Source organism: Theobroma cacao, chromosome 4 (assembly GCF_000208745.1).
Source record: "Theobroma cacao cultivar B97-61/B2 chromosome 4, Criollo_cocoa_genome_V2, whole genome shotgun sequence".
NCBI lineage: Eukaryota > Viridiplantae > Streptophyta > Magnoliopsida > Malvales > Malvaceae > Theobroma > Theobroma cacao.
The window spans coordinates 3,648,754-3,661,299 of NC_030853.1; the positions used below are offsets into that span (position 1 = coordinate 3,648,754).

The 12,546-nt window shown below is 36.1% G+C and overlaps 2 protein-coding genes across 2 annotated transcripts; one reads left to right on the forward strand and one right to left on the reverse strand.

Moving 5' to 3' along the window:
* LOC18601189 (acetyl-coenzyme A synthetase, chloroplastic/glyoxysomal) lies at positions 1,302-7,823 on the reverse strand. Its single transcript, XM_007032042.2, has 18 exons — positions 7,414-7,823; positions 7,071-7,217; positions 6,820-6,975; positions 6,615-6,737; positions 6,321-6,489; positions 5,709-5,791; positions 5,489-5,590; positions 5,321-5,409; positions 5,121-5,211; positions 4,560-4,673; positions 4,064-4,140; positions 3,869-3,947; positions 3,640-3,708; positions 3,014-3,189; positions 2,808-2,864; positions 2,585-2,675; positions 2,382-2,480; positions 1,302-1,821 (listed from the first exon to the last, which is right to left on the reverse strand). Exons 1-18 carry the CDS (start codon positions 7,792-7,794, stop codon positions 1,636-1,638), a joined length of 2,289 nt encoding a protein of 762 aa, XP_007032104.2. The 5' UTR covers positions 7,795-7,823; the 3' UTR covers positions 1,302-1,635.
* Positions 10,045-11,471, forward strand: LOC18601190 (uncharacterized oxidoreductase At4g09670). Its single transcript, XM_018119640.1, has 2 exons — positions 10,045-10,576; positions 10,709-11,471. The coding sequence occupies exons 1-2, from the start codon at positions 10,106-10,108 to the stop codon at positions 11,327-11,329; spliced, it is 1,092 nt and encodes a 363-aa protein (XP_017975129.1). The 5' UTR covers positions 10,045-10,105; the 3' UTR covers positions 11,330-11,471.

The following is a 12,546-nucleotide window of genomic DNA, read 5'->3' on the forward strand; positions in this document are numbered from 1 at the left end:
TCATGTCTCGACATAGCCCAAGAAAGGGTGGCAAATTCTGTCCCAGAGACTGTTATTAAGGAGGCGAGTTTCTGGTGGATGGGACAGACATTTGTTGGTTTTTTTTTTTTTTTCTGAATGGTGTTATTTTATGTTGACCTTATAATAATCTTTTGACCACATTGATGTAGACCAATGTTATGACTTATGGTTGAGTTCCAAAGACTTGTCTGCCTGTATTATGGTTTCTGTTCTTGGCTAAATACAGTTTAATTGGATTCTGGTTGTTTCTATTCAGTTCCTCTCATGGTACCTTGGCCACGGAGGTTGCTGTTCTACAAGAAATAACAGGTTAATACAAAAAAAGTGGAGCAACCCTATCCAACAGGGTCTGAGGAATTTGTTAGGTTCGGAATTTCTCTTCTTAGAAAGAAAGAACTTTATGGCAGCCTCGTCGGACTAGTCCCAGTATGACAAAGAAGCACTACTTGGGGTCCGAAAAGCTGCTAGCAAGCTAGGAATGTCGTGGAATGGTTCCAAGTTTTTTGTTATCGTCTGAAGTTGGGACAGACCGGCTCCAATAGAAGTGGGAGAGATTCTTACAGGGTGAGTGCTAACAAAATTAGGAGCAGCTTACACTTTACTAATTGTGATATTAAATTATACAATCAGATCATTCTTTTTTATGTAATAAATTTTGTTCTTACGGAAGTGCAAGTATCGGGTTCTGACATCACTAAAAGATGAGATGAGTTTTGAATTTATAAATAAAAATTTATCTTCTTCGGATAAGTGTGTTTTTTGAAATAAAAAAATAACTACATGACAAATGATATTAATACCTTCTTAATTATTCATTGATATGGGATACTACTCAAGAGAGTCACCAAGATTAAAGTCTATCTAATTATTCATTAATATGAGATTTTTTATAAGAAATACCTCGAATTAAGATGAATCATTCTCCTTTATCTCTGACAGAGCTAATACAATAAGATTACGAATCATTCTCTTTTATATGTAAAAGAACAGATACAACAATGATAAGATAAATTTTAAGTTTATAAATAAGAGTTTTATTCCACTTGATAAATGTATCTCTTCTATATGTAAAAAACAAATACAACAATGATAAGATAAATTTTAAGTTTATAAATAAGAGTTTTATTCCACTTCATAAATGTATCTTTTGAATTAAAAATATAAACTCGTGTCACGTTTATGTTATAATTCTGCTGCCCTTTTTCTTAGAATATCAATTCATTTATTTGGATCTTATTTCATAAATCAGAATTAGAAGCTAATTATAGGCATTAGGGCTATGAGAATGGCAAGAAAACTCTACACGTTTGAATTATTTTCATGCCCCATTTACTATTATTTCCATTATTTTCAGAGCGTACAATTTGTACATTAATTTACAACTACCGGTGTAGCAGTCACCATGATTCAAGGACCTGCTGGAATACTTTTCTCAACCGCAATAATCAGAAATCTATAGGGATGAAACAACCTCAAAAGATGTATATGATGGGGAAACAAAAAAGGAACAGGGAAAAAATGAAAATGATAATTTCATCATACTAACAGCTATCAAGAGCCGAAAATGGGGCACTCCTTAACGGATGACATCCAGTACTATGAGTTCGAGTTGTTTCAGCAGTCAGCAAGTGCAATAAGCTGATCAACTACACCAGGCTCCGCTAGTGTGCTTGTGTCTCCAAGTTCATCTAACTGTCTCGATGCAATTTTCCTCAGAATCCTCCTCATTATCTTTCCACTCCTTGTTTTCGGGAGGCCAGGCGCCCAGTGTATTTTGTCAGGTGCTGCAAATGCTCCTATCTGCAAGGCAGATGGATATCTTCAGACTACGAGCAATGGAAATTCAAATCAAGTGCATGAAAGATCATTAAACAAACAATTCATTATCTGAGTGGGATGTTAGGATAAGGCTCAATACAGCTAAAGCTTCCATTTTTTATTTCAGGAGCTGAATCTCACAAAAACTCCAGTATTCTTGATAAGGACTATACAACTGAAAAGTGCAAGGAGAGGACTGAGAACTGAAATCTGGTTATGGTGTAGATCATATATAACACTTGGACTTCCTTGAGGCTTTAAGATGATTAAAGCAAAAGGTTCTATTTTCAAACAAATAAGGTCGATCAATCTGTCGGCTTAACGCTATTCCATTTCAAGTTTCGTGTGTATATCCTCCAGAACTTGTAGGGTAATATATGAGAGTTCCTACACATGGGTGTACTAACATCTCAACAATTTTTTTTCCAATTTGTCAGCAGACCAAGACAATGCTGGCATCATTTCTACATCAATAATTTTCAAAAAGAAAGGTGCATTAGGTTAAGCGTCTTTATGCTACAGCCACTGGAATAGTATCAAACCTGATTTCGCACTGTGAGTATAAGGCTCTTTCGGAGTTCTTCACTGTAAGAAACTCCGTCCACAAGAGTAACAAAGGCATATATGCCCTGTCCTTTAACCTAACAGCAGCGGAAAATGAAAGCTTAGACTTACTAACCACAATAATGTATCTCAGCTACTTAGTATTTAATTCTTAGAAACATGCATCAGGCCCGCTGAATACCTCATGCTCAACACCAACCACAGCAGCTTCTGCACATTGAGGATGGGAGACTAGAGCAGATTCCACCTCAGCTGTGCCAATACGATGTCCACTGCAAATATTAAGATAGTATCATCCACAGGCAACAGGAAAGAAACGGTTTGTTTAATTACTTGCTAAGGAACATGAAGACATTCAACAGGCTATTTTCCAGATAATAGCAGCACTTCATTAAAAAGAATACCTAACATTGATAACATCATCCACTCTTCCAGTAAGCCAGTGGTACCCATCCTTGTCCCTGAAACAAAGACAAAAGTAACTCAACAGTAGTGCCTGAGGATGCCATCAGTTGATAAAAGTCTAGGATAGCAAATTAGAATCCAATATTGTGCACTAATAAAAATGAAGGCCAAAAAGATAGCAATTTCAGTGTTAGGAACAACATACCTGCTGCAGCCATCACCGGTAAAATAATATCCAGCGAATGGTTTAAAGTATGTTGTCTCATATCTCTCATGATCACCATAAAGAGTTCGAAATGCACCAGGCCATGAGCTTTTCACGCAGAGATAACCACTGCACTCACCTTCAATCTCAACTCCTTTCTCGTCCACTATGACAGGCTGCAGTTATACAAGAAGAAGAGATTGATAAAAAGACAAAAAAAAAAAAAAGAACCATTCACTAGGATCAACGCCAGGAAACCAGAGTATAGCGGAATCCGTAGTCCATAGCACTAAGTGTCAGGATCCGGGCACCCATATCGAAGGCACTAAACATAGTCTCAGATGTGGTTGGAGCCAACTCATGCCCTTTCACATGCCCTCTTGGCTTAACGCAGGCTCAAGGCCCCGAACCTGTACGGACCTTATGATGTGCTCAGGATAACAGGGCCACAGAAACCACACCGTTGTGCTACAGTAACGGACCCACTGGGTACCGGCCTTTGGCATTAATTCTGTGCAGTGGCACTAAGCAGTGGTCGGTAAAGCAAATCCATGAAATTTCTGATGCAGAGGATCCACCAGAGTGGCAACTGCAGAGCATATGACTATAACAGCATTGCATTAAACCTGAACTCCAAAGAAAGGAAAGGTAGCAGAACCAGGCTTCTGCGGCCAGGCACCCGGCAGAGGAGTAATCTGCCAGTTAAGAATGAAGAACAACAATCAAAAGTTGAAATATGCATGTAAAGCAGAGTAAAATCATCTAAATTTTCCATGTAAAAATTAGTTCTGAGAATATTTTCTCAGAAGATGCTAACAAAATATGTAACCTGAAGGAATGAAGAAAAAAACTTACCATGAAGCCACCTGTTTCAGTTTGCCACCAAGTGTCCGAAATAGGGCACCTAGAGCCTCCAACAACATTAAAAAACCACCTACAGTAATCGGGACAATTTTAGGTTAAACATTTCTTTTACATATAGAAAGAAAGGAAAGGATAAAAAAAGAGAGAAAACTTGTTGATCAGACGAAATTATATAAAGCCGAGAACCTCCAAGCACTTGGATTAATAGGCTCTCCAACACTTCCAAGGACACGCAGGGACTTGCGAGAGTAGCGTGTAACATACTGCATAGTCAGCAATAGTGATATCAATATAAATTTTGGAAATACATCAAGAGGAACTCCTGCGATGGTTTCTATCCAAACATAATAGACATAGCAAAATTGCATTCCTCTCAGGCCAGAGGATAGTTCAAAGATCACGGAAATAAACTTCCATGCCGGAATTAAAGAAAATGGCTAGATTCTTGCAAAATTCAATGGAGTTCCTTTAATCTTTATTACTCCATTTTGGTTGACCATGTTGAAAGAGAAAAGGAAGACAAAATAAATTGGAGCTGTGGGAAATTATGAGGCTGGGTGTCAACTATGAACATAAATGAAGCAAACCAGTAAAGAGGAACTCTCATTGTTCACAATAATTCTGATAAATATTTCGATCCATAGATTTGTAGTTTGTAAGTAAGGTTAGAGATAAATCTTGCCTCATCACCATCACGCATAAGAGAGCGCACCAATGTAGGGGCAGTGTAGAATATGGTCACCTTGTATTTGTCAACAATGTCCCAACATCGTCCAGGATCAGGATAATTTGGGGCCTGCATATAACATGTGGACATGTTGCTATCTATTGAAACATTTATAACATATTTAAATCAAAATATCTGGTTTCAACAAATATAAGATTCATACTTATTAATGACCATTATATATATTAAAATCAAAGTTTACATTTTCTATGTTCATATGCTGCAATATGCTGTGATGGATAGCGTCTTACTACCTAGTTGCTCTCTTGATAAACTTTCAGAAACACCACATAACTTATCAAACCTTCCATAGAGCTTGATGTTTCATCTGACATAATCTAATTAAGCTGGATTATTTGCCAATTTTCCTTCTTAGTCCTTAATGACAATGCCCACGGAATCAAAAGTTACATCATAGACACTATCCAATGCCAGATCTATTTAAAGATGGATTAGTTGCTAATCTTGGAAGCATAATCTCTTTTTCCATGTCAAAAAAGAATTGTAAACCCTTACCCCCTCATACACAACAATTGTTGCTCCATTAAGCATTGGTCCATAAGTGACATAACTGTGCCCGGTAATCCAACCACAGTCAGCTGTGCACCTAAAATCAAGGAAAAGATATGTCAAGCAAACCAAGTATTGATAGATTACTAAGCAGCAAGAATTTATAAAATTTCAGGAACATTAAGGATGCAGAGTGTCCAAAGTACCAGTACACATCAGACGCTTTGTAGTCAAATGCATATTTAAATGTTGTAGCTGTGTAAACCATATATCCTCCAGTTGTATGGAGTACGCCCTTTTAAAAGTTCATATTAGAGCATAAGAAAGGAAAATGAGGAACTACATAAAATACATCAACCAAGCAAAATAAATACCTTAGGCTTTCCAGTACTCCCACTAGTATACAGTAGAAAAAGGGGATCTTCTGCATCAACCCACTCAACATCGCAAGTAGTCGCATATTTTGGGACAACATCCTACAAAAAGATTATTAAAATCAGCAATCCACGACTAAACAAAACACTAATTTAAAATTATTGCTACTGAAAACAGAAACCATCAAAATGTACAATTCCTTTCCGTTTATATACTAACCTCCCACCATATATCTCTTCCATCCTGCCATTTAGTGCTTTCCTTCTTCAATGCCGATTGGTTTTCATAGGTTAAGCATACATCTGCTCACAAGAAGATATCTCCTTTTTATAGAGAACAAATGAGTTATAAAAATTAATAAAATTGTGTGTCACTGGTGATGGAAATCCGTGCAGCAACTCAAGGAAGCACTTCAATTACAAAAGCACAGGATGCAGGCAGCAAAAAGGTAAGGGCTTAGCAGCCTGATTAACATCCATGGTGTTCTATATCTGGTTATGTTAAGCCGGATCTGACTAACACACTCCATTAGTTATGTTAAGCCAACTGGCAAGCACCTGGCCCTTGGCTATCAAAACATTCTGAATGAAATTGAAGGGACAGTAGTGCAAGGGAAGACTGTTGTACCAAAAATTTTAATTGCTATAGAAAATGAAATTTAGGCTAAAGATAAGTGCTCCAATGTACTGCAATGTTAAGCAAAAGTTGTAAAATTCATCTCAAGTCAAAAACTCAGTACCAGAAATGGGTTTGACCCAGTCTGAATATGCATGAACTGCAATGGAGAAAACAATGCTCAAATCAGATAACAATTTCTTAAAATTTACTAACCTACGGGGACCCCATTCTTGGCAGATTCAACAAGGGCAGCATCAACAATGTCCTTAAGGTGGATGGTCTTAGGACCTCTTTTAACAGCATTACAAGTAATAACAACTTTTGGTTTGCAGTCCATGATACGTTGGGCAAGAGATTCTGAAGAGAATCCAGCAAAGACAACCTGAAAGGACGAAGGGGGTGGGAATTTATTTAATTATAAAGTAGAAATTAACAATGTAATCTCTTAGTGTTTAGTAGTTTCACACTGTTCATCCTTTTTCATGTGAACAAAGAGGAGGCATGTACCGAGTGAACTGCACCAATGCGCGCACATGCAAGCATGGTAATCGGGAGTTCCATTAACATGGGCAAATAAACAACAACAGCATCACCCTTTCTAACACCAATAGCTTTCAGGTAGTTAGCCAGCTGCAGAGAAATGCACCAAATGAGAGGTGTTTCCAATTGATGAACTTGTAAAGGTGCAGCAAAGAAATAAACTGAGAGAAACCTGGCAAACTCTGTCCAGTAGCTGGGAGTAAGTCAAAGTGGCATCAAATCCAGGTTCATTGGATTCCCAGTAAAGGGCGATTTTGTCAGCAAGTCCAGCATCGATGTTTCTATCCAAGCAATTGTAGCACATATTGGTGATGCCACCTTTGAACCACTGGTAACGCCCAGAACGAACGAAAGAAAGTGATTAGACTTACGTTGACCCAAATGTTAAACAAGACAAAACAAGGAAAAAACAGAGAAAAAGACCTCGATCTTGATGTTCCCTTTCCTGACGTCGAGATTCTCGGAGTAGACTTGTTCTCCCCACCTTTGCTTCCAGTAGAACTCCGATGATGCAATGTCGGACCAAAATCCAGCGGGGTCCCATATTGATCGTTTGTACATCTCCAGGTACTGATCGCATCTCGCCCCCACAATTAACAATCATCAATTATAACCACTCAGTACAAGCTAAATCATAAATATCCATTAATTTTGTTATCATGTAGAGCTGCTGATGAATTAAAATGTAACATAACGCAGTATGAACATATCTCCAGTATTAATTTGAATGGTAAAAAACCAGACACAAACAAAAAGAATGAGAAACCTTTTGTGGAGAAGGAACGAGAGCCTCGCGAGAGAAGTCATCACTTGGGAAAACGAGGTCGTCCTCTTCCGACGCAAGAGCCTCACCCAAGACGACAGCGTTCAAATGGGAAATCTTGCCGGCGCCTGAAGGCAGAGTTGCCATGGACTCCACATGTCTCAAATGGTTGGTGGTCGTAAGATTTTTGAGATATGCCATCGCCAAAACTCCTCCACCTGCTCGGCCACCGACTGACTGACCCAATCCCTGTTTGACCTGTGATGGTGTGGGAGCTGCTCTTTTATAACGTTGAAGCTGAGGGAGGGCATGGGGGGAAATGGAAATCGTCATCATTTTTCTTTTTTTCTTTTTGTTTTTTAATAAAGGTATTCTGCCTAGCATTGACGTTGTTAAGTTAGAGATAAAATACTACGTAAACATAAATATTCCACTAATTTTGGTTTTACACTACGCCTGCCCAGATTCCAAATGTTTCTTCCTTCTATCCACACTCCACGCACTCTTTGTTCCATATCAACAACAAAAATATATGGGATAAGGTATTTCTTATTTTTCAAATTCAAAAATTCGGATCGTAAATACTTGGTGACTCTATTCAAAACCCCATTCGAATTTACGATAATTACTAATTTCATTATCCAAATTTTATTCGATTTTGATTACTTAATTGAATAAAATAAGATAGTATATCTAATTATAAAATATCTATTACCATATTCGTATGATTGGAATAAAAAACATAATATTTAACAAAAAACTTTTGAATTATTTAAAAATATTTTATTAAATTTATTTTTTATTTAATTCAATCACATTTATATACTTTTATTATAGGTCAAATAAAATCACGTGAATATAAAATTATAAATGATGTTTTGACTTATAAGAATAAATTAATTATTAATTATAAAAAATTATTTAATTAAAAATAAAAATATCAAATGTATTAAAAAAGTAATTTTTTTTAATTTTTTAAAAATAATTCCTAAATTTTCTCAACATTGTACTTAAAAAACAAGTCCCGAGCTTTCTCTATAATAATACCGAAAAAATAGATTAAAGAGAAAGGAAGGTTGAACTTTCAAATCAAAGACTCGTTATTTTCCCTTGTTGATTCATTTTGAAGGCTGCTGCCTTCTCTTGTAGAAATGTAATAATTTTTAAGTAAAAAAGAATATAATTTTCAGTTGGAAATGTCCACCATCCGCCCACCATCTTGACCACCTGCTCACGAAAAAGCCGTGCTGGGCTGGCCCGTGATATTCAATTAGATATTTTTCCGGACTTCTCCAAAAGTCAAAAGTGATTTGATTAGAAGAGAAATGTTAGTTGTTAACTGCATTTTGGGACTCATATAAATTTTTGTTTGAACTTTTAAAATAAAATTTTTTGAGATTTTAATTTGATACAATGTTTTGAAAAGGATTAAATGCTGAAATTTTTAAGTTTTTGTTAATTTAAAGTTAAATATTTCAATTATAATAATTAAAAGTTAAATGTTTTCGGTTTCTCACAATTAAGGATTAAGGTAAAAGGTATCTGACGCGTATAGAACACGCACATGACGTAAATGCTAACTTGTCATGCAAGATACGAAAAGGTAATTTTATCAAAAAATCTTTTCTGTTTAGTTAAAACGGTTCAAATTGTAGTGTGATGTGTAACAATTTTTTCATCATTACGTGTAATAAATATATTTTTTAATATGACCTGTAACAACTAAATTTTCAATATAATGGATAATAATTACATTTTTCAACATGATGTGCAATAACTAAATTTTCAACATGACATCTAACAATTACATTTTTCAATATGACGTGTAACAACTAAATTTTTAACATAACATATAACAATTATATTAACATGGCATGTAACAATTATTTTCAATATGACGTGTAACAACTAAATTTTAAAACATGACGTATAACATTATGATAACTTAATAAAATTAAACCTATCATTTTAAAAATAAAACATGCTTAATCATTTTAAAAATAAATCTTGGATTAGAAAAATTGATTTTCTCGTTTTGACTTAATTGATAATGACTTGAATGATAAGGATATATAATGTAAAATAATATTATATTAGTACTAGCATTATTACTTGTCTTAACAATTAGGAAATCACATTGGAACTACCCACCCATCCAACTCATGGTCAACACCCAACACAGCTAGGATAATATATTGAGCTTTAAAACATACTACTAGTGGTGAAGTAACTAAACTAAAATTTGTCACAAATTTAACATTTATTTTTCATAAAAAAAGTTTTAAATTTTAATATCTTATCGTTGTGTATTTATCATCAATTAAAATATGAAAAAAAGTTTCAAAAACTTCAAATAAAGTATTTTAAATATATATTTTATAAATTTTATTTAATTAATTTATTTAAAACAATATAGATCAAAATTAAAAATGTTTAAAAAAAAATCCCTAGCTTGTTTTTCTCTGGAAGAAAGTAATAACCATCAAGTCAAACCTGAGTTATTAATATCGAGTGTATCGGTCAGCCCAGCCCAAGAACTAATGGATTTTTGTTATGAGGCTTGAAGGCCCAAATGAGCCCACGTAGAGGCAGGGGATATGGTCAATCCTTATCCCTTCACTTCCAACTTTCTCAAACAGGGACTGAATATCAAGCTCGACAGCCTTCCCACCCAACAGAGCAACAAATCCTAAAAATGGGTGAAAAACCTGAAACTCCAATTCGTTTCGGCATCATCGGATGTGCAAAAATAGCAGGAAAAGTTGCCAGAGCCATTAACTTAGCCCCCAGTTCGGTCCTGTACGCCATTGGCAGCCGTTCCATAGAAAAGGCCAAGCAATTTGCGAGTGCCAATGGAGTGCATGAGAGCGTCAAGATTTATGGAAGCTACGATCAAGTGCTCGATGACCCATTTGTGGATGCTGTGTACATGCCACTGCCGACTAGTCTGCACCTTCATTGGGCGGTGATGGCTGCCAGGAGGAAGAAGCATGTGCTGATAGAGAAACCAACGGCCCTCGATGTGACTGAGTTGGAGCAGATACTTGAAGCTTGTGAATCCAATGGTGTGCAGTTCATGGATGGGTCCATGTGGTTGCACCATCCTAGGACTGTTAAAATGAAGGAGATGCTCTTTGATTCTAATCATTTAGGAGATGTCAATTACGTAAGTGTCTTTCGTTTTCTTCTTCATATTTTAGAAGGGAGATTTATTCTGTCTTGGTCTTTTAATCTTTGTTCCACCGTTCTTGGTACTTGACACGAATTAAATGAATATTGTTGCTTATCTGACTGTCAGATCTACAGCACATCAACAACTTCAGTATCCCCTGAATTCCTTGAGAATGACATAAGAGTAAAAGCAGACATGGATGCCCTCGGTGCCCTTGGTGACATTGGCTGGTACTGTCTTGGAGCTATCTTGTGGGCCAAAAATTACCAGCTACCAACTTTAGTCACGGCTCTACCAGACGTCTCCAAAAACTCGAATGGAGTCATCCTCTCCTGCTCTGCCTCCATTCAATATGGGGAACCAGCGGAAACTGTTGCGATTATTCACTGCTCATTCTTCTCCAGTACATCCATGGACTTGGCCATAACTGGTTCTCGGGGATCCTTGAATCTCCGGGACTTCATAATCCCGTATCAGGAGAGCTCCGCTTCATTTGAGTTCACGCTGGGAGCGAAATTCCTGCAACTTCATATCGGGTGGAATGTGAAGCCTCAGAAAGTAGTTGTGGCTTCTGAGCTACCGCAGGAGGCTTTGATGGTTCAGGAGTTTGCAAGGCTTGTTCATGGTATTAGAACATCTGCCTCCCACCCTGATCCTAAATGGCCTGACATTAGCAGAAAGACTCAGATGCTACTGGATGCAGTGAAGAAATCTGTTGATTTTGGTTGTAAGCCTGTTTATTTTTGAGGGTTATGAGCTTATTGTATTCGTACCTCACCAAGGAAAAAGTATAAGTTCTGTGTACTTGAACATGGAATATGAGCTCAGATTCGCAAGAAATAAAGATGTATGTATATATTATAAATGATAAAAAGACCTATTCAGTCTTTGTATTTTTTAATTTTATCCAATTTAGTCTCTAAACTCAAAATCAAAGTAATGTAATCTCTCGATTTTGAAAATTTCTTCAATTTAGTTCATTCCCCTAACGACATCTAATTTTGCTGTTAAAGGGAATGATGTCAATGCTAACGTGGCACATTTTGATGACGTGGCATTGAGATAATGACGTGGTATACCACGTGACAAATCAAAAAAATTTTCAAAATAAAAAATGATCGAAAGACCTAAGCAGTCCCTGTACTTTCTTATTTTGTTCAATTTAGTCTTTCTACTCAAAATCGTAGCAATTTAGTCTATTGATTTTGGTAATTTCTCCAATTTAATCTCTCCTCCTAACGACATCCATTTTCTCTGTTAAAGGTGATGATGCCAGCGCTGATGTGGTGCTAACATGGCAAACTTGGTTGATGTGGCAATGCTTGTGTGACTGACAGAATGATGTGGTAGTGCCATGTCACCCGACATGATGACGTGGTAGTACCATGTCACCCGACATGATGGCGTGGCAGTGCCATGTCATTTTGCCATGCTGACATGGCACTACCATGTAGCAGACAGGAAAAAAAAAGTTCCTGCTAAAAAAAAAAGGGACTAAAGTAGAGAAAAATTACGGTACAGGGATTAATGTGAAGAAAAGTTCAATGTATGAGGACGAAATTCAACAAAAATTTAGAGATTAAATTGAGCCAAAAAAAATATAATTAACTCAATTTTCAGATTATTAAGTGTCTTTTCTTGTTATTATCATTTCAATAATAAATATATTAGACTAAAAACAAAAGTAAGTGGAGCCATATATTAGCTTTATGATCATTTCTTTCAAAAGTAGTTTGAGAAATAGCATCTGCAAGCAAGCCTAAAATGAAGGAAATCACTCCCATAAACAACACCTTCGTAAGGAAACTATATAATTATAATTATAATTGTAATTATAATATGAAAAAAGAGACAACAAGAACATCTATCTTCTTAGGAAAGAAAAGCAACTATATATATATATGCAAAACAATGTACAAAAACCTTTACAAGAGGCTTGTAAGCTAACAATAGTTTGACCCAAA

What these genes read in the sequence shown, in the direction of transcription:
- LOC18601190 (XM_018119640.1), top strand. Translation starts at nt 10,106, where the DNA reads ATGGGTGAAAAACCTGAAACTCCAATTCGTTTCGGCATCATCGGATGT. An exon ending in ATTTAGGAGATGTCAATTAC is followed by an intron (nt 10,577 to 10,708) that starts GTAAGTGTCTTT and finishes TCTGACTGTCAG; the next exon opens with ATCTACAGCACATCAACAAC.
- LOC18601189 (XM_007032042.2), bottom strand. Translation starts at nt 7,794, where the DNA reads ATGCTAGGCAGAATACCTTTATTAAAAAACAAAAAGAAAAAAAGAAAA. An exon ending in GATGATGTTATCAATGTTAG is followed by an intron (nt 2,676 to 2,807) that starts GTATTCTTTTTA and finishes TAATATTTGCAG; the next exon opens with TGGACATCGTATTGGCACAG. An exon ending in TACTCACAGTGCGAAATCAG is followed by an intron (nt 1,822 to 2,381) that starts GTTTGATACTAT and finishes TCTGCCTTGCAG; the next exon opens with ATAGGAGCATTTGCAGCACC.